We start from the raw sequence: 21,886 nt of genomic DNA, 5'->3' as shown, positions 1-21,886 counted from the left end.
AAACTGGGCTTTGCAAGTTGTCATAATTGTGATTGTACTGGTTAGATTATATGTTTACTATTGCTGCTGCTGCTAAGTCACTTCAGTTGTGTCCGACTCTGTGCAACCTCATAGACGGCAGCCCACCAGGCTCCCCCGTCCCTGGGATTCTCCAGGCAAGAACTAAGTTTAGACCATTTCATTTTTTTTTTTTTTTTTTAAGGAAAGAAAAGAAATGTAGTGCTGGCCTAACCTGATTAGAAATGGAAGGCAATCTTTATATGTGAGACATTCACATGCACATGTTTGATTTTATATGGTCTCAAGGCTAACAGTACAGCCTTCTTTCACTGTTTTTCTCATTTGGAGTTCTATTTCATGCTTTAAAGCTGCAGAATCTTTCTCTCTGGTAAGCGCACATGGCCAAGAACTATCTTTAAACCAGGCCACATTTAAAGAGACTTCACTCTGAATCACCCTAACTGGAGAACATGTCATCATCTCCTCAAATCTTGGTGGAAATATTCATGCTTGAGCAATCTTTCCAACACAGGTGTTTTTCCAGCACTCTGCTTTCCAGCCACAACTCTTGGCAGATGCTCTTGTGTATTTTATTTGATATCATAATCAGCTACAACATCAAGAACTTCATATACATGTCGTGGTATTTGGTCCTTGAATTTAACTCAGAGATAGGCTCAGTTAGTGTTTTTTAAAATAATTTTATTTTGGCTGTGCTTGGTCTTCATTGATGTGTGGGCTTTTCTCTAGTTGCAGCAAGTGGGGGCTACTCTCTTGTTGTGGAGGACGGGCTCTAGGGCACAGGGGCTTCAGTAGCTGTGGCGCACGGTTTATTTGCTACGCAGCATGTGGGATCTTCCCGGATCAGGGATTGAACCTGTGTCTTCTCCATTGGCAGGTGGATTCTTTACCACTGAGCTACCAGGGAAGCCCTCAATTAATGTTTTATAATATAATAATAAGAGAAGTTATTTAACAACAAGGTCATTACTTAAATAGCTTTCTGGAGTCTTTCTGAAGTGGTACTGATGTCATTAAAATCATAGTATATGATGACTTTTAAAATCAGTTCTAAGCCATAGTTCTAAGCCATTTTTTTTTTAATTTTATTTTTACTTCACAACATTTCAGTGGGTTTTGTCATGCATTGACATGAATCAGCCATAGAGTTACACGTATTCCCCATCCCGATCCCCCCTCCCACCTCCCTCTCCACCCGATTCCTCTGGGTCCTCCCAGTGCACCAGGCCCGAGCACTCGTCTCGTGCATCTCACCTGGGCTGGTGATCTGTTTCACCATAGATAATATACATGCTGTTCTTTTGAAACATCCCACCCTCACCTTCTCCCACACAGTTCAAAAGTCTGTTCTGTACTTCTGTGTCTCTTTTTCTGTTTTGCATATAGGGTTAACATTACCATCTTTCTAAATTCCATATATATGTGTTAGTATGCTGTAATGTTTTTTATCTTTCTGGCTTACTTCACTCTGTATAATGGCCTCCAGTTTCATCCATCTCATTAGAACTGATTCAAATGAATTCTTTTTAATGGCTGAGTAATATTCCATGGTGTATATGTACCACAGCTTCCTTATCCATTCATCTGCTGATGGGCATCTAGGTTGCTTCCATGTCCTGGCTATTATAAACAGTGCTGCGATGAACATTGGGGTGCACGTGTCTCTTTCAGATCTGGTTTCCTCAATCAAAGGAAACCAGATCTAAGCCATTTTAACTCTAGGCTGGTTCAACTCTGTTAGTAACTGGCTCAGTTCCTGTACTTCTAAATCACGTCTCTGATTCCACTGTCCAAAGTGACATGAATAACAGAGCTATAAATCAGGCTCTGAGAAAACCCATCTAGAGGCTTGAGGCCTCAAAATTTAAATTTTCTTGCTATTACATGGATAATTCAGGCAAAACTTGATTCATCCCTTGGCTTGGAAAGTCTTGGTAGTCATGCAAGTCTGGTGTTCGAGAGACATCTTTTGTGGATAGGTTTTAAGAAATAGGCTAGTCTGAGAGGCACCGTAGAACGTTCCTTTCTTTTCATTTAATATGACTTTCATAATTTACAGAAGTAATACATTTCCTGTTAAAAGATTAAAATCATGTAGACATCTGTGAAGTAGGATGATACATCTTTTGCTTTTTCATCCCTAAATTTCCTCTTTTCAAAAGTAACCAGGTTGCAAGTGCTTTTCCCTTTCTCTTTCTTTTTTTCTCTCTCATGGCTCTTCTGAGCAGACACCTCTGTTAGTCACATTCATGCAACCACTTCCTTGTCACACAGATACTCATTTCTCACCACTGACAACTGTTAACCCCTTTAGGCTGACACATAACTTTTGAGAAACTGATGGAAAATGCTTTCCCTAGAAAATGCATGTAAAACACAAATGCTTGCATATAATTGCAGCAGGTGCAAAGAACTCCATAAGCTCAGAGTCCATGAACTTCAGGTAAAGAACCTCTGTTATTAATGAGTAGAGAAGCTGTCAAAGTTGGAATTCTTAGACTAACACTGAGCCTGACTTCCCTGTGACTTGGGAAAGATGTATCACCAGTCTCCATCCATTTTGTCCTCCTTTTATATGGAAACAATTCTATTCTCTACTTAATTGATTTCATAAGTACTTTATTTATATGAATATCCTTAGGTTCCAAAATTACTGATAAAGATTAAAAAGAACAGGAAGAGGGACCATTTTAAAATGCTTGGAACTACTCTTAGTTTGAGTAAATTTGATTATGGGAGACTCAACTTGCTTTTCAGAAATGCCCTGTTCTCTTTACCCTGTCAAAGATAGATAGAATACATGTAGTTTTTCTTCTGTTCAAGACTAAGATTGTAATTTGGCAGGTGGGTGCCCAATTAATTTCTAATATATTTATTATATTTATGAAATATATAATATTTTAGATATTTTAAAATGTTAGTATTTTAGTTAAAGATCTGACAATAAACAATTATTTGTTCATTTTACAGAAAGACCGTGATTTGGAAAGGGGACCTGATGAGAAAACAGATGAAAGTCAGCACTTTGATTTAAAGAGTGGGCCCCAAACCCTTCCTTGGACCAGGAAAGTCTATGAGTTCTACAATGCTCCAATTGTCAAGTTTTGGTTTTATACGGTTGGTCTCATTTAAAAAATTATATATAGTATTCAGGATGGTTAATTGCTAATGATAATGTTGATAGTGACATGCCTAATTTACCAACTTGTAATAAAAACGTAGTTTTTAGAAAAAGTGGGAGGCCTGGCAAAGGAAGTAGGAAAGAAGATTGGAGGGAGGTGAGAAAAGGTGAGGGCAGGTCTCTCCTACTTTTGGGGGGTGAAAGCACAAGCATTTTTTTCTTCTTCTGAGTGCTTACAGTGAGCACAGCTGGAACTAAACATTTGAAACTTTGTGGAACAATAAAATGAATAATAGTGGTTGTAGAATTAAGTGATGGGGTTGGATTCATTTCCCATCTTGAGCAAAAATGTCAGTAGTTGAATTGATTTTTTTTCTTTGTAGGAATGTTGTGTAATATAGACTAAAAATGCAAGTGTTTTTTGTTGTTGTTGTCTTCAGTAGCAAATACTTATAAATATATGGAGAACAACACAAATTTTAGAAGAACTGTATCAAATACTAAATCTGTCATGGATGGAGAGATAGAGAACGCAATAACTGTACACTAAATGTATTGAGTGCTTTTTACATTTATTTAATAGTATTTATTTTTCTAATGCTTATCTATAGTTAAATTGCTTATGGTCAAGGTTGTATATTTCTAAAACAGTTGAAGTCATTATAAGAGGATATTTATCTAAATGTGTTATATTTCAAAATATTTCCTTGCCCAATCACACACTTGTTTCATATACTTATTAAATAAGTACATAGGTCCAAATAACTTTTATGTTTTCAAAAAGAAAATCTCATTCAGATGATTCAGGTTTTACCATTTTTGTGAATATGCAACAAAATCCCAGAGACTCTGATAGTAGCATCAAGAGAATTTAACCAACCCAGGGACCAAACCCAGGTCTCCTGCATTGCAGGTGGATAATTTACCAGTTGATCCACCAGGGAAGCCCAGTCATTGTCACATCATTGGGTAGAGTATTCAAGTGTTTCTTTCCTTAGAAAATTCCAGCTTATGAACTCTTAGAGACAGGAGCAAACTAAGCAAATAGAACAACAACAATAACTATGATGAAAATAGCTAAGAAAAAGAACAGACTAGCCAACCATATCTACCCACCACAGTGAACTGTATTAGCTGTGAGCACAGGCATTTTAGTCATGGCTGTTACATTGCTAGGTTATGTTACGTGTGCTTTATTAAAGAAGTGTCTTGTTGTAAATGCTATGATGAAAGAGCAAAAGTGTAAACATTTTTGGATATCTTTTAAAAACCTGGAAAGAAAAAAAAAGAGTCAGAAGTAATACCACCAATATGTACAATGTTTTAGTGTTTGGCCACCATGAAACCAATGATAACGATGTAAAAAAAACGTCTGCTTGACAGTACAAGTTTATTTAAATTGTGTCCCTATGGGATCATCAAACATATTAAAACTATGAAATACAGATCTAGAGAAGTATAGAGTTTACTTTAACTTTCTTATATGCTTCTCTATTAAGTGTCTTAACTCATAGGTAATGCATTATGCCTGCCTGAAATACCACCTATTGTATATGTCAATATGGTATAGTCAAACGTGATTTCAGCCATTCTCCATGCAGAACTAAGCTTAGCAGACTTATCAAACTTAGGAAGAGCTCAAAAAGATTTGATAAATAAGGTTCAGTTTAAAATAATATGGTTCTCATGAGAATGAACACACACAGGCACTTTTCTCTCTTTTGATCTGGGATTTGTAATGCGTGCTTATCAGCTAGCACCGTGCCTGGTCTCTGAAGATATTGGAAGGGCTGCAAGTCTCATGCCTTGTTGGTGATAGAGAAATTGGTAAAGGCTTTCTGGCTGGAACTTAGTATGTGTCACGTTTTTAAATGTGTGTAGCTATTCTGCTTCTGGAAATTGTAAGACATGAGAATGTTAGATAAGATCACAAAGCTGTTAATCACCATGTATCTATATGTATGTGTTTACTGTGCCTTAATTCTTGGAAGAGACTGGAAATCTAGGTTTAATATACACAGAGCTTAAACATACATTTCTTGATTGTCTGTCATGTGTTAGGCTGAGTGTGCTTAAGTGCTGTAGATAAAAACGTCAACAGTCTTTAATTATAAAGATTCACAATCAGATGATACTTTTCTATCAACCAGGATATTTTAATCAGCATAAAATAAAATTCTCAGCAGTAATAAACATTACAACTTGTTATATTTGAAAACAGTCTCCTACAAATACTGCTCCTTTGGCATCCTTAGGATACATGTTTTCTGTTTAAATGGAGGAGAAGGTGTGCGATTCCCTCTTGGCTTGTTGTTAGCCTGACTGTGTCCATGCCAGAATGTGCAGGGTTCTGAAAATTCTGATCAGAAGCCAACAAGATGAGACCCTGCCCACTTTCATGCATTTGAGAAGAGTGCTCTTCTTTCCTTCCACAGAATCATAGAATAGAGAACTGTGGATTCTTGTGCCTTCCTTGATATTAGGTCATCAATAATCAGAAGGTGGCCCCAGTTATATTTCCCTGCTATCATGTTGAAGTCCATGTGATTTCTGTTGAGTTGGGTCCATGTCTGCTTGGGATCCTCCACTATGACTCACTCATGACCAGGGAATGCGTGTCCCCCTCACAGATGGTGTACTTGGCATTCCTTATGCTGTTCACTTACACTGTGTTGGTGGAGATGCAGCCCCAACCCAGCATGCAAGAGTGGCTCGTTATTATCTACATCTTCACCAACGCCATTGAGAAAGTCAGGGAGGTGAGTTACCCTTTCTCCCCTTGTCTTCTGTACATCTCTGCTAGAGGTGTTCTGGGATGGGATGGTGAAAATGGAGAGGTCAAAGGTTGAGGTGGGGTGGGCAATGATCCTGAATTGGCATGCTACAGGAGGGTAATTGGGGGAAATTTATGATCTCAACCTTTTATTGTTGCCGAATAATTTCTCTTGGTTGCCACTCTTTGAAAGCAGTTATTTTTGAGGACATCTAAGTGTGTTTATCAGTCACAGAGTGATAGTGTCTAGTTGTTATTAGACCCTCTGACTGTTAGATTTCCCTTCCCTAGAGTGTTTTTTTTTTTTAAATAAGATTGCTTTTCATATAGTCTAACTTTACTTACATATTATTGGTTTCATGTCACATAGTGGCTAAAGTTGTGCAATGGTAAAGAATTCATGTATAGCCTTTGAAAATTCCTACTAAACATCCCTCTGGGGCAAGTAGTCCAAGAAACAAAACAAAGCAAACTTTTTATTTTTAATTTATAGTGAGTCACTTAAAAAAAAAAGGAATGAATATTCCCATGCAGTTATAATGTAATCACATATAGTATGCTGATGCTGCTGCCACTAAGTTGCTTCAGTCGTGTCCGACTCTGTGCGACCCCATAGACGGCAGCCCACCAGGCTCCCCCGTCCCTGGGATTCTCCCGGCAAGAAGACTGGAGTGGGTTGCCATTTCCTTCTCCAATGCATGAAAGTGAAAAGTGAAAGTGAAGTCACTCAGTCGTGTCCGACTCTTCACGACCCCATGGACTGCAGCCTACCAGGCTCCTCCGTCCATGGGATTTTCCAGGCAAGAATACTGGAGTGGGGTGCCATTGCCTTCTCCGACATATAGTATAGCTTAGACTATTTTAGAATCACTGTATATGTAGCTCTACCTTTGTGCATTTACATATATTGAGTTTGTCCTAGAGCTATTATGACCAATACTGTATATTATGTAGATATAGTCTTCGTAATTATATTTATGTTGCCTTCTAGTTACTATTGTGGAGTTTATAGATTGTAGAAAATAATTCAGCAGAAAAATGTTCTCTAAATTCTACCATTCTTTTTAATGCCTCAGGAAAAATGGGTTTACTGTTTGACATTTCAATTTGTCTGACATCCTGTTTGCAGGGGTAATTTCTTGTGATAGTGAGTTCTAATGTCACTTTCAATTTGCTAACTGTTCACTACCAGCAATAGTGGGACCAGATTATAGGATTCTTTCATTTCTTTGCACTAGGCTATTCATCATGAAATGGCATTGCCGCTATATTCCATTGCAGTGTCGAGCTTTAAAATTGTCTCAGTGTTTCCCTGTGTTAGTTTAGGATTGATCAAATCTAGAAAAAACTTTTCTTTCTTCCCTTCTTTTTTTAAATTTCTGGTTGGGTTTTTAAATAGTTGACCAGCATTAATAGTCACATTAAGCTGTATCTATAGAATTGTTTAAATAATTCATTCCCCAGCGATAACTTACATCTCCAAAGCTGCCTTATGATCTAAGGTTTGGCAGGATTCAATTCCTCCGTAAATGCACAGTTGAAGTATTGAAGATCATATTGATGAGACTCTTGGGTTATAACCCTTTCTTTCTTTCTTTCTTTCTGTCATGTTTTAGGTCTGTATTTCAGAACCTGGGAAGTTTACTCAAAAGGTGAAAGTATGGATTAGCGAGTACTGGAACCTAATGGAAACTGTGGCTATTGGTCTGTTTTTGGTGGGATTTGGCTTTCGGTGGGGTGACCCACCTTTCTACACAGCAGGAAGACTGATATACTGCATCAACATCATATTCTGGTTCTCACGGCTTCTAGACTTCTTTGCTGTGAACCAACATGCAGGTCCCTATGTGACCATGATTGCAAAAATGGTGAGTACTGTCTGCCATATAACCTGGTGTTCTTTTAACAGTTCTACCTGATTTCATGGTTCATATTCAATAGTATTATAACTTTTAAAATTATTTAAAGAAGTACACACTTCATCACCACTTATTGTATAACTTAAATTCATATTTAACAAATGTCCCTGGATAGCATATCGGATAGTTGACTGTGATACTCATCCTATCCTTTTGGTTAGGTCCAGATGATGGGGGATTGAGTCGTATTTGTCTCTGAGCTCAGTAAGCTGAAATACTGATTTGTCCTGTCTCTCTACCCTTAGCCAACTCTTAAATAGTGATTACTATGAGCCACACCCTGTTCTAAGTACTTTGTATATATTAACTCATTTAATCTTAAAAACAATTTTAAGAGATGGGTACTATTATCCACATTTTACATTCAGGGAAATTGAGTTTAAGTAAATTTCCCAAAGGAGTAAGTTGGGGAGCCGGGATTCAAATCTGGACCAGCTGGCTCTGTCTGCCATCTGAGTCCACTGTGCATTTGTTTAAGCCCTGTCCAGCTGACTTTGCCCGGGACTTATGAAGGACAGCACCTCAAGATCTTCTTTGCTTTTTCTTTTAGAATATTCACTAACAGGGAAGGGGCAAGCTGTTGAGAAGGAAAAGTTGTGTTGAGATAGAGGAAGAGGACAGTAAAAGGAGAACCTCCAGGATACCAAAGATACATTTCTGTTACTTTATACTTTTCTCTTAGACCAGCAATATTTTCTCTGGCCTTGGTGACATTGGTGTTAATTCGGTAATCTTTGCTGAGGTAACCAGTGTATCCCAGTGACTCAGTACAAGTTTATTTCTCCCTGATGCAAAGACTGATGGGTGCTCATGGAGGCCGGCCTCTGTCCAGTGACTGAGGGATCTCGAATCCTTCCTTCTTGGGGTATACCCGTGTCATTATGTGGCTTCTGAGGTTTCCTATGGCAGGGAATAAGAGGGATGGAGGAAATCCCATGGAGGACCATGCTCTTAAAGGGATGGAGCAGCTTCTAACTGTTCTGAAGGGGAAATGAGTCAAATCACTATTATTCCATAGCCCATTGGCCCGAATAGGTCATGTGGCTCCTGCCTCATGGAAGGGAAGCTAATAGGAAATTCATGGTGTAAGTTTCTGCCACAGTGAACAAATAGATTAATCTGATGTATTAATATATTTAGTAATATAAATGAATTATTTGAAAGAGCTTTTCCAAATTATAATACATGTGTATGGTACATGTATATATGGTATGTGTTCTCAAGCAGTCCTCCACTGTACACTGAAACAATCAGGCTTACTTTGTTTTTTAAACTTTTTATTTTGTACTGGGGTATAGCCAGTTGACAAACAATGTTGTCATAGTTTCAGGTGAATAGTGAAAGGATTCAGCCGCACATATACATATATCTATTTCTCCCAAACTACCTCCTATTCAGGCTGCCACAAGACGTTGAGCAGAATTCCCTGTGGTATACAACAGGTCCTTGTTGGTTATCCATTTAAAATATAGCAGTGTGTACATGTCCATCCCAAACTCTGTTAACTATCTCTCCCCACCGTCCTTCCCCCTGGCAACCATAAGTTCATTCCCTAAGTCTGTGAGTCTCTTTCTGTTTTGTGATAACTTCATTTGTGTCATTTCTTTGTAGATTCCACATATAAGGGATGTCAGATGATCCTTCTCCTTCTCTGTCTGTCCTGCTTCACTCAGTGGGACAACTTCTAGGCCCATCCATGTTGCTGTAAATGGCATGATCTCATTCTTTTTACTGGCTGAGTAATATTCCACAGTACAGATGCACCACATCTTCTACCGTTCCTCTGTCACTGGACATTTATGTTGCTTCTTGTTGCTATTGCTGTTTAGTCATTAAGTCATGTCCAGCTGTTTGTGACCACCAGACTCCTCTGTCCATGGCTTTCTCCAGGCAGGAATACTGGAGTGGGTCACCATTTCCTTCTCCAGGGGATCTTCCCGACCCAGGGATTGAACCCATGTCTCCTGCTCGGCAGGCAGATTCTTCACCACTGAGCCACCTGGGAAACCCCAAGGTTGCTTCCATGTCTTGGCTATTGTAAACTGTGCTGCAATGAACATTGGGTTGTGTGTATCCTTTCAGATCATGTTTTTCTCCAGATACATGCTCAGGAGTGGCATTGCAGGGTCATATTGAAGCTCTATTTTTAGTTTTTTAAAAACCTCCATCCTATTCTCCATAGTGACTGTACCAATTTGCATTCCCACCAACATTGTAGGAGGGTTGAATCAGGCTTACTTTGACTGCAAAGACTAACTGAGAGTTAATGAACCACTGGATTTAACAAACGTCATTTTATAGTTGCTTTTACATCTTTTTTTTCCCCCCTTAAATTCTTCAGTTTGCTAAGTAGCCTGGAATTGTTCATTCTTGGTCTGAGCAATTTTCTCAGACTCTAAATACTGCTGAAGATAATCCTGGGAATAAGGAGCCATTTTACTAATTTGAATTACCCTAATTTTTTTCTTTTCGTAATCTCTGATGAAAAGTTAGATATTAGCCAATCAAAAGCTATTCATATTTCATCACTTCTTTAAAAAAGCACAGATTCTCTACTGTTTAAATTCTACTGTTTAAATTCTCTACATTTAAATTATTCCATAGGCTACCTGAAACATGTATTGTGCAGAGAAAACAAGATGTTTTAAACAAAAGAAATCCAGTTGTTCATGGACTAGGTATTTTGGTCAATGACTAGACAGTCTTATTATTGGCAGGTCTAATTATGATGACTCCAGGTATTTTATTTGTTTTGAATTTCTAATCTATGTGAAAATTCTGGCTGTGCCATTTTTTTTAAAACTTTTTATTTTGTACTGGGGCTCAGATGGTAAAGAATCTGCCTGTAATGAGGGAGACCTGAGTTCAGTCCCTGGGTTGGGAAGATCCCCTGGAGAAGGGCATTGCTACCCACTCCAGCATTCTTGCCTGGAGATTTCCATGGACAGAGGAGCCTGGCGGGCTATAGTCCATGCGGTCACAAAGAGTCAGACATGACTGAGCGACTAACACTTCACTTTCATTGGGGTATAGCGTTGAACAATGTTGTGATGGTTTCAGGTGGACAGAAGAATGATTCAACAATACATATACATGTATCCATTCTCCCCCAAACCCCACTCCCAGCCAGGCTGCCACATTACATTGAGCAGAGTTCCGTGGTCTATGCAGTAGGTCCTTGTTAGTTATCCATTTTAAATATAGCAGTGTGTACATGGCCATCCCAAACTCCCTAACTATCTCTCCCTGCTGGCAACCATAAGTTCATTTTCTAAGTCTGTGAGTTTGTTTCTGTGCCATGCTTTTTTGTAGACAGCAAACATGTTCTACATTGTGATCATCATGGCCATCGTCCTCCTGAGCTTTGGAGTGGCACGTAAAGCCATCCTTTCACCAAAGGAGCCCCCATCCTGGACCCTCGCCCGAGATATCGTATTTGAGCCATACTGGATGATATATGGAGAAGTCTATGCTTCAGAGATAGATGGTATGTAGAGGACTCCGCCACTCTGTGGAACTCAAACCCTTGTAGGCACTCAGAGTTGAAAAGCACTCTGGAAAACAGCCATCTGAATCTTAAAAATGTCAAGAGTTTGTGGTATTCTGCTAAGTCAGTATGCTAAATATTTGTCCATGGTCATAGGACTGTGATTCACCTTGTCTCTCATTCCTTTAAATTCTTTCTTCGCAGTTTGTTCAAGTCAGCCATCCTGCCCTCCTGGTTCTTTTCTTACTCCATTCCTGCAAGCTGTCTACCTCTTCGTGCAATATATCATCATGGTGAACCTGTTGATTGCTTTCTTCAAGTATGTTATTTTAATCAGATATGGTTATTTTGTATCAATCAAAATGGGTGAAGTATTTTAAAAGATTCACATGTAACCTTTGTGTTAATGCATATCATGCTTTATTACTGTGGTTTTATGGTTTTAAAAATATGGGCATGGGAATACTGGTAGGAAGGTAGTGGAGTGTGAGAAGAGAAAAAACAACAGACTGTAATAAAAACAGAATTAAAAGAGCTCATACACTGTAATTAAGCAATAATTTGGAATCATGGAGAATAGCAATGACGAGTTGAAAGTTGACTAGAGAGTCCTTGATAACTTCCCTTCATCGGCTCTCATGATATTTCATCCTCTGTTTCCTTCAGTATCACATCACTTCTTCTCAGCCTTCTTTCCCTGGTTTGTCATCTTCTCTCCAGCCTTTTAACACTGGGGTTTGTCCTGGGCCCAGACCTTTTGTTTATGCTTTGTTTGGTGACGTCTTTCAGTTTCCTGTAAATATGTTCTATATCTTGACAAACTCCAATGTATATCTTCAGCCCACGTCTCTTTCTTGCACTCCAGTTCTATAGGTCCAGCTGCCCTGTTCCATTGCCAGTCAGATGTATAGTAGATTTCTAAGCTTTTAAATGTCCAAACTCTTGATTTCCCCTCTTTCCCAATATACACTTATTCTTCTTATAGTTTTTCCCACATCTTTAAAGAAGACCACACATTTCTGTCACAGCTTCGTCTTTTTTTTTTGTCATCTAGGCCAAAAACCTTGGCCTTCTTATTGCCTCTCATATTTCTAGGTTTAGATTGTCAGAAATACCTTTGTCTCCACCTTCACATAGATCCTCAGTCCAACCACCTGTCATACCTCACTGCTACCACCACAAAACCTCCTAATTATTTCTCTGCTTCTGTCTTTGGGCCCTATTTTCTTTTCTCAACACTGTTGCCCTAAATGACACTTACCAAACCTAAGGATGTTATTTAAAAGTGCAGCCGCCCTTTCCTTTCATCATCTCCTTGGTATGCCTGGTCCCCCTTACCCTTCTTTCTTTATCCTACTCACTTATATATGTTATAATTTCTTTATATATTACTTTTTGCCCCCATTTATCTCATTCTGGAATATAGGCTTCACAAGAACAAGTTTGGTTTTTTGCTTTTGGGTTTTCCTTTTTCGCCTATGAATTTATCGCAAGCATTGAAAAGAATTTAATGGATGAAAGAAATCAAGTGACATGATGGGAAGGAACTAGTTTTTTCTGAATGCCTCCTTTATGCCAGGCACTATATGAAGTATTTTATTTATTATCTTAGTGAAAAGGGAAAGGGAAATCAATGCATAGAAGCTAAGTAAAGAAAGTAGAGGAGATAAGGCTGAAAGCAGATAAAATAAATAAAAACACAGGCAAAAAATGACTGTTGTTGCATATATATGGGGAAAATCTTATTAGTTATTACAAGATTATATGATAGCTGTCATCTCTCTTTAGTCTCACCATTATGAACTTGTAACATTTGCTGGTGTTTAATTGTTATAGCTTTTATTCTGACATTTCAAATAAGATCAGTGGGTATGAGATTTTTGTTTCTCAAAAATAGCAGGTGTCAAAAGAGAGGCTGAGAAACCCTCCCACAGGCCAATCTTGTCACTGCGATGAACACACAACGAGAACCCTACAAGCTGCTGCTTGTTCAGTTGCTAAGTCGTGTCCCACCCCTGCGACCGCATGGACTGCAGCATGCCAGTCCGTGTCCTTCCCTGTCCTTCACTGTCTCCCGGAGTTTGCTCAGACTCATGTCCATTGAGTCGATGATGCCATCCAGCCATCTCACCTACTGTGGCCCCCTTCTCCTCCTGTCTTCCGTCTTGATCTTTCCCAGTTATCAGGCTCTTTTCCAGTGAGTTGGCTCTCTGCATCAGGTGGCCAAAGTATTGGAGCTTCAACTTCAGTATCAGTCCTTCCAGTGAACATGAAGTGTTGATTTCCTTTCGGATGTTCTTCCAAGTTGAGTAATCCCAGATCTGACTAGTTATCCAAAAGCCCCTTTCCAGAGTCTAATAGTTACGCAGAACCTGACAAATACTGAAGATCGCCACCTGCTGGTAGACATGCTGTAGTCACACTTGGGCTGGGAGTAGCTTGGAACCTTGGTGATCCTCAAACTAGATTGTGCAAGAGAATTACTTGGAGGACTTGCTGAGACAGGGATGACTAATTTGGTCATTCAGAGGTGAGTGAGTAAGTGAAAGTCACTCAGTCATGTCCAGCTCTTTGCAAGCCCATGGACTGTAGCCTGCCAGGCTCCTCTGTTCCTGGAATTCTCCAGGCAAGAATACTGAAGTAGGAAGTTGTTCCCTCCTCCAGGGGATCTTCCCAACCCAGGAATCTAACCGAGATCTCCTGCATTGCAGGCAGATTCTTTACTGTCTGAGCCGCCAGGGAAGCCCCATTCTGGGGTAGGGCCCAAGAATTTGTATTTCTGACATGTTCTCAGGTGATGCTAGGGCTGCCAGCTCAGTGACTACACTTTAAGAATTGCTGTTAAATCCAGTCATCAGTGCTTCCTTCATCTATCTTATGTAATCTGAGACTTCCCCTTTCCATTTTCCTCTCTTTTTTTAAATCTCACTAAGTGTCTTGTGGGGTCTTAGTTCCAGGGCCAGCATCCCATGCTGTGGCAGCATGGAGTCTTAACCGTGGATGCCAGGAAGTCCCTCCCCATTCTTCAATCCTAAGTTGTTTTTCTCCAGGATAGTTTGAGTTTCTTCTCTTTACCATTCCTGCAGTTTAGGGTTACCTTCATTTTTATTTGTCAAATTTGTCTGCCCTTCTTAAGTGCTTCTCCACCATCTTTCTCTAAAGGAATAAATTCTATATTAGCCTAAGCAAAATATTAAGATAGATATTTCATTGTGCCCTCCCCACCCATATCATATTATAGACTTAGAGTTATATAGTTAAGGATGACATGTTGCTTGAGAATGGGTACCACTCATGACAACTTCATCACAAGCTCTATAATATCAACATATTTTTCTGCACTATTTGTATATTGTAATTGATATAATAAAGGGAAAAAAATCCAAAGTAGCCTACCAATATGGAGTTACTTTTATTATAAAGTTAATGTAAATAATTGATCTAGCTTCTAAATCAAAGTTCTGCTTATTGGTTTATTTTAGGATGAATTGATTTTTATTGCCTGCCTCATCTTTTTCTTTTTTTCCATTTGAATGTTTTAGCTAGGGTTATTCTAGCACTTCTCATATTTGATAATTAGGAGAATCTCTTCATAAGATTGTTAATATAGAGGAACATTAAAACTGCTTATCATTAAGGATGACTTATGGATTGAAAAGATCTTATGTGAAAAGAGACAGTGAATCAGGAATAATGTTACTTCCAGACGATAGTTTCTGTTCATTGTATTTAAAATGTTAGCATTTTCTTCTCTCTGATTGTAATTGCTACCTTTTGCATATTCTGATTAGCATATTTTATTGTAGAGGATTAATGTGTGTTGTTTGGGAAAGAAGAATCATAAATGCAATGGATATTATTTTTATTGGCTAACTACTGGTCACATGAGGTGAACCAATCATAAGCTGGAAAAGAAAGCAGTAATCTAACTGCCATGTTTCAGGATTCTGTATTAAAACACTGTCCCTCTTTTACTGCAACTTACAGTAACGTTTACATAGATCTGAAATCCATTTCAAATAACCTGTGGAAATACAATCGCTATCGTTACATCATGACCTACCATGAGAAGCCTTGGCTGCCCCCACCTTTTATCCTGCTGAGTCACATTGGTCTCCTGCTTCGTCATCTTTGCCAGCACCAAGCTCCAAATGACCAAGAAGAGGGTGATGTTGGATTAAGTAAGTTTTTAACTGGTGGCACAAGAGAAAGAGAGTAAACAGCAGAGATCCAAGGTGAAGACACCTGAAATATTGTCGATTAAATTCAGGGCACAGGTTGAAAGGCTCTGGGAGTTAAATTAAAAGATGATCAGTTGGGAACCTGGGTCTAAGTAAATACATTGATCTCATTATGCGGTTAAAGTATCTTTTGCTAATAGTAATTAATAGTTTGAAAGAAATGGGTAGGAACAGAAGCTCTGCTTGGGTTTGTAAAGGCTCTTTGTCACCTGGAAAACCTGTATTTTCTCTGTTTAACTGAGAAGTCATCAGAATAGTTCCTAGAGAGGAGTAGTCCCAGTGACCCGTACTTATTCCTAGTTGATGAAGATGGAATCCAAATTGAAAGGATACAGGTCTTGTGGATTAAAGGACATAGATAAACCAGACTTTGTCTGACTTATTCACTAGAGTCAAGGCTCTCTGGTTCTCTGATTTACAGAATGTGGAGGTCATTCTCTATAGATGTCTCATATTTTCAGGAACTTCAACTCAGGATACAGAAACGTGGGTTTTCTCTCTTTTTGGCAAAGCTAACTCATTTTGAGATTTTTTTCCTAGTTCATTTTGCTATCTGTATCTTGACAGCACGATATGACTGTCATACTAATTGTCATAAGAGAAATTCATTCTTGTGGCTTACAGATCTTTTGTAGTTCCTCTAGGCCTGGTGGTACTAGGCCCGTATCTAGATAATTCCTAGATATAGAGGAAATGGCATAAATCCACAATCCTTTATCTCAATTCCTAAATCCAAAATATATCTGAAAATGGAAAGTCTTTTTCTTCTTAAGTTAGAGAAAGACTCATTTGACTAGAAGAGGCTAATGGGACTAATGTAAGCCACTTATCCTCTCTCTCCCTTGTAGTAAGAATACTCACTGATTTTGCTGCAGAAATAATGTGTCTAATTTCAGAGTATTGCTCTAGCCCCAGGTAGGGATTTTACTTCATTTATGGCATATGCATTATATTACATTTCCAGAACTAGAAAAGTAAACTTCTGAATTCTGAAACAGACTCTTTCCAAGAGTTTCAGATATGGAATTGTGGACTATTTGTACATTTTGGTGAGCCCTTAACAGGTGTTATCACAAGGCTGATAGGGTGACATGCTTTTGCTCTTGCTGGTAATTGACTCTATGAAGTATTTTTCTCTTCTTGAACTACTGTACTGATTTATTTTTCTTTTCCATTTCTTTCCCTCAAGAGATTCTGCCTTTATAAGGAAGTCAAAGCAACAACTGAAGTTAATTTAAAGGCTTATAATTATATTATAATTTTTCAGCTTCTAATAGAGTGCCATCCCAGAACAATTGTAACAGGAGAGTGTGAACCACTTGAGAGATCCTGGAATTAACTAGGATTTGGCCAGATTTTATAGCACCATAACAAAGAACCCTTTCCTGAGCTTACCTTGATATGAACTTATAGGGTGATTCTGGTATAAAACTTGAGGAAATATTCTGATGGGTAGAGGTGCGCTCACCCTGAGTTTTAGGAAATTCTAAATTTTTGTGAGATTGCCTTTGAGCCTCTGTATTCAGGATCAGGATGTTTGCACATGGCGTAGCAGTGCCACCTGGTGGACAGTTGCGAGAAAATGTCACATACTGCAAGCTGTACCTATCGCCGTCGCTGGAATTGCCCTGGGGATTGTTTGCTCTCAGGAATCCACAGAAGGTTCAAATCACACAGTTCTAAAGTTCCTTACTCATACAAGATTCTTTAATGCAAACAAAAATTTAGAACTGAGTGGGGATGGGGGGCATATTGGGTTTTGTTCTTTTTTTTTGGTACCTGAAAAATTCTTCCGTACTATAAAAATCACAAACATTGTGAACACCTTTTGTGGTTGAATATTTTCTTTCTAAAATTAATATTTTTGTTAGTTTGCATTTTAAATAAATTCTAGAACCTTTGAATTTCCAATTAATTCTGGAGAACTTTAATGGTTCGTTCTTGTTTTTTCTTTTTTTTCCTCTAATTTAGGTGAAATGGTTAAAGGAAGAAAACATTCCACTTTTGCCCTTTTTGCAACAGCATTTTTATATTTAACAAGTGTTAGAAACTTGCTTAAAAGATAATTTTTTTTTTCTGTTAGGTAAGAGTCAAAGTGGTATACCACATGTGATCACTGAAGTTTGATAGAGATTGCATTAGTTTCATAACATCATGAAATGATGTGTCTTTTAATGAATTAGTTATTGTCAGTGAAGATGTATAGCCTTGATTGGCCATTGATAATACTGGCAAGAATATCTTTTTTCAATAGAAGAATTTAGTATATACCAACTCAGTGTCTATATAAACTCAGTGCAACAAGGTACAACTTTCTTACACTTACTGGATTTGCTGAAACAGATGTAGAATTTTTCTAACCTTGATTTTAACCTGTGGGTTACTTGTTGTCATTTTGACAGTTTAAATAGTTGGTGGAGGAACTGCCATTAGCATATAAATATGATGGATTTTTATGTGCAAAAGTATTCTAACTTAGGAAAATTTTGAAGATAAAGTATCTGTTCCACATGAGTCAGCTCCAAACCCCCACTTCAGTTTATAAAACAACTAGGAGACTCAGCCTGGTGCTTCCAGTTGCTGGTGCATGCTGCCGCTGCTAAGTCGTGTCCGACTCTGCGACCCCATAGACGGCAGCCCACCAGGCTCCCCTGTCCCTGGGGTTCTCCAGGCAAGAACACTGGAGTGGGCTGCCATTTCCTTCTCCAATGCATAGTGCGTCCCAATTAGTATTAGTAATACAGTGTGGCAAGGCAGTTAACTATTGTCACACAAACTATAGTTTTATCCATTTTCAACACCAGTGGAAGAAAAGTCACTCAGACATGGTCTCACCTTCCTATGGAGGGGGAACAGTGATTCTTTTTATATGCTATACTTATTCCACAGAACTCTACCTAAGTAAGGAGGATCTGAAAAAACTTCACGATTTTGAAGAACAGTGTGTGGAAAAGTACTTCCACGAGAAGATGGACGATCTGAACAGTAGTTGTGAGGAACAAATCCGAGTGACATCAGGAAGGTAAAAGTTCTGTATGTATTTTCACCCCCTAAATTGCTACTTAAAGCTGATTCTTACTAGAATGGCTGAAAAAAGTAAAAGGTCTACTTTTAAAACCCAAGGTTTTGATTCTCTAAAATTTTCTCAGGTAGTATGTAATATTCTTGTAATCATTGCACATATATTGAGCATCTACTGGGTTCTAGACAGTCTTATAAGTTAGAGGAGATAAATGGTGGATGAGACCAGGGGCCCTTCCTTTGTAGGACTTACATTCTAGTGCATGCATGTGGAGGGGTGATGGGAATGGAGGACAAGAAAGAAATATGTAATTTAATGCCAGACCATAAAAGAGCGATGAGGAAAAACAAGTAGTATAGGGGGATAGAGAATGATGGCAGTGAAGGGTCTGCTGGAGCTGGGTTGGGTTGGGTAGGTTGGACTGTCTGGGGAGCCTGGTGCAGGAGGGTTGCTGTGAGGCAGCTGAGAAGGTGGGATGGTGCCCAGGAGTGGATGCGGACGTGTCCAGGAGCAGCAGGTTGGTCCTGAGGAGGCCAGGGGCAGGGTGCCGGTTGCCCTGGGGGTCCTGGGGCTCAGGGGGCCTGACTAGCTCTTGTGCATCGAGTTGAGGGTGAACAGTAGACAGAGGTCAGAGGCAGGTTCTGTAAGAAGTTTACCTCTGAAGCAGGGTATGGGTACACGGTGGGATTCTTTTGTCTCATGTGGCGATAACAGAATGTGTTTGTTCCTGGAAATGCAAGGAGCTGCAGGAGCCAGAGGGAAGAAGTGATTTGCTGAGTGAAGTCCTTGGGAAGGAGAGTTAATGGTGGGGACCAGAAGAGGATGTGGAGGGTGGGTGAGGCAGAGGATGCAGCCGGGCTGCAGGAACCAAGATATTCATCAGTGAGGGTGTCTGTGGATGGGTGTGATTGTGGGGGGAATCAGTGCAGGAAGGCCATTCAGAGTTTTGAGGAGGAGGAGACGTGTTGGAAAAAGTGAACAAACAGATTCTAGTAAGATCAAAGCTGCTGTGCATGTATTACTAATTGTAGGTATTAAAATAATGAAGGATTGCATGTGATTATATGCATTTTTCATATTTAGCTGTAATTGACCTAACAATATATTAGTTTCAAGCATACAGCATGATGGTTTGACATTTGTGTACTGTGAAATGATCACAACAGTGAATCTGGTTAACATCCATCACCGTACACAATTACAGATTTCCTTCTTGTAATGAAAATATTTGTTTCCAAGGCAAACCATTCAGTATCACAGTAATCCAAGTCTATACCCCAACCAGTAATGCTGAAGAAGCTGAAGTTGAATGGTTCCATGAAGACCTACAAGACCTTCTAGAACTAACACCCAAAAAAGATGTCCTTTTCATTATAGGGTACTGGAATGCAAAAGTAGGAAGTCAAGAGATACCTGGAGTAACAGGCAAATTTGGCCTTGGAGTACAGAATGAAGCAGGGTAAAGGCTGACAGAGTTTTGCCAAGAGAACGCGTTGGTCATAGCAAACACCCTCTTCCAACAACACAAAAGACACTACACATGGACATCACCAAATAGTCGACACCGAAATCAGATTGATTATATTCTTTGCAACCAAAGATCGAGAAAGTCTATACAGTCAGCAAAAACAAGACCGGGAGCCGACTGTGGCTCAGATCATGAACTCGTTATTGCCAAATTCAGACTTAAATTGAAGAAAGTAGGGAAAACCTCTAGACCGTTCAGGTATGACCTGAATCAGATCCCTTACGATTATACAGTAGAAGTGACAAATAGACCCAAGGGATTAGATCTGTTAGACAGAGTGCCTGAAGATCTATGGATGAAGGTTCATGACATGGTACTGGAGGCAGGGATCAAGACCATCCCCAAGAAAAATGCAAACAAGCAAAATGGTTGTCTGAGTGAAAAGAAGAGAAGCAAAAGGCAAAGGAGAACAGGAAAGAGATATCCATCTGATTGAAGAGTTCCAAAGAATAGCAAGGAGAGATAAGAAAGCCTTCCTCAGAGATCAATGCAAAGAAATAGAGGAAAACAATAGAATGGGAAAGACTAGAGATCTCTTCAAGAAAATTAGAGATACAAGGGAACATTTCATGCAAAGATGGACACAATAAAGAACAGAAATGATATGGGCCTAACAGAAGCTGAGGATATTAAGAAGCAGTGGCAGGAATACACAGTAGAACTATACAGAAAAGATTTCCATGGCCCAGATTATCATGATGGTGTGATTACTCACCTAGAGCCAGACATTTTGGAACATGAAGTCAAGTGGGCCTTAGGAAGCATCACTATGAACAAAGCTAGTGGAGGTGATGGAATTCCAGTTGAGCTATTTCAAATCCTGGTGGACTTGAATCCTCATGCGACCTCATGGACTGCTGCACGCCAGGCTTCCCTGTCCTTCACCGTATCCTAGAGTTTGCTCAAACTTATGTCCATTGAGTCAGTGATGCCATCCAACCATCTTTGTCTTCTGTCATTCTGTTCTCCTGCCTTCAGTCTTTCCCAGCATCAGGATCTTTTCAAATGTGTCAGCTCTTTGCATCAGGTGGCCAAAGTATTAGAGCTTCAGGTCAGCACCAGTCCTTCAGTGAATATTCAGGGTTGATTTCTTCTAAGGTTGACTAAACTATTTGGTTTGCTGTTACAAAATTTCCCAGACTGGGTGGCTTAGAAGCTGCAGAATGTTATTGCTCATAGTTCTGGAGGCTGAGAGTCAGATATGGGTGTGAGGATGGTCAGGTGAAGGCCCTGTTTGGATTACAAACTTCTGAGTGTATCCTTACATGGTAGAAGGCGCTAAAGAGCTCTGTGGAGTCTCTTTTGTAAAATAGAGCGTTAATCCCACTCATGAGGGCTTCATCCTCATGACCTAATCACCTCCCAAAAGCCACATGTACCAACACCATCACTTTTGAAGATTAAGGTTTCAACATATGAATTTGGGGTGGGGACACAAACATTTAGGGCATAGCAGAGAGGATAAATAAAGACATATTTAGAGAAGACAATTCGTGAGATGAGTTAAGGATTGGATGTGGTGATAAGAGAGTAGATGGAGTCCAGGATGAATAATATCTAAGGCAGGGTAATGAGATGAAAGGTGGCACTGCAGAGATAAGGAATGTGAGATGCATGGCAGAGGCTGAGGCAGCGGGTAGAAGCAATGAGGTTTCAGTTTGTTGAGCCTGAGATTCTAGTGGCATGTTTAGCCAGAGGTGTCTGGAAGACTTTACATACATATATGGTTCTGGAGCCCTAAGGACAAAATTTGAACAGGAAATTTGGGAGTCAC

At 39.3% G+C, this 21,886-nt stretch overlaps 1 protein-coding gene across 4 annotated transcripts in view; it reads left to right on the top strand.

The window, feature by feature from the left end:
* TRPM6 (transient receptor potential cation channel subfamily M member 6) overlaps window positions 1–21,886 on the top strand; it is a 146,985-nt gene that overhangs the window by 89,776 nt on the left and 35,323 nt on the right. For all 4 annotated transcript variants that reach the window (XR_010659516.1, XM_065908140.1, XM_065908139.1 and 1 more), the window contains 7 exons: window positions 2,992–3,138; window positions 5,773–5,901; window positions 7,532–7,783; window positions 11,147–11,321; window positions 11,526–11,640; window positions 15,309–15,502; window positions 18,452–18,584. Coding sequence is in view for 3 of the 4 variants with exons in the window: in XM_065908140.1 (XP_065764212.1) it covers window positions 2,992–3,138; window positions 5,773–5,901; window positions 7,532–7,783; window positions 11,147–11,321; window positions 11,526–11,640; window positions 15,309–15,502; window positions 18,452–18,584 (1,145 nt within the window). In the remaining variant the exon portion in view is untranslated. The remainder of the gene's footprint in view (window positions 1–2,991; window positions 3,139–5,772; window positions 5,902–7,531; window positions 7,784–11,146; window positions 11,322–11,525; window positions 11,641–15,308; window positions 15,503–18,451; window positions 18,585–21,886) is intronic.

Source organism: Muntiacus reevesi, chromosome 17, assembly GCF_963930625.1.
Source record: "Muntiacus reevesi chromosome 17, mMunRee1.1, whole genome shotgun sequence".
Classification (NCBI taxonomy): Eukaryota; Metazoa; Chordata; class Mammalia; order Artiodactyla; family Cervidae; genus Muntiacus; species Muntiacus reevesi.
The sequence above is the reverse complement of the archived record's forward strand: the minus strand, read 5'-3'. Positions and strand labels throughout refer to the sequence as shown.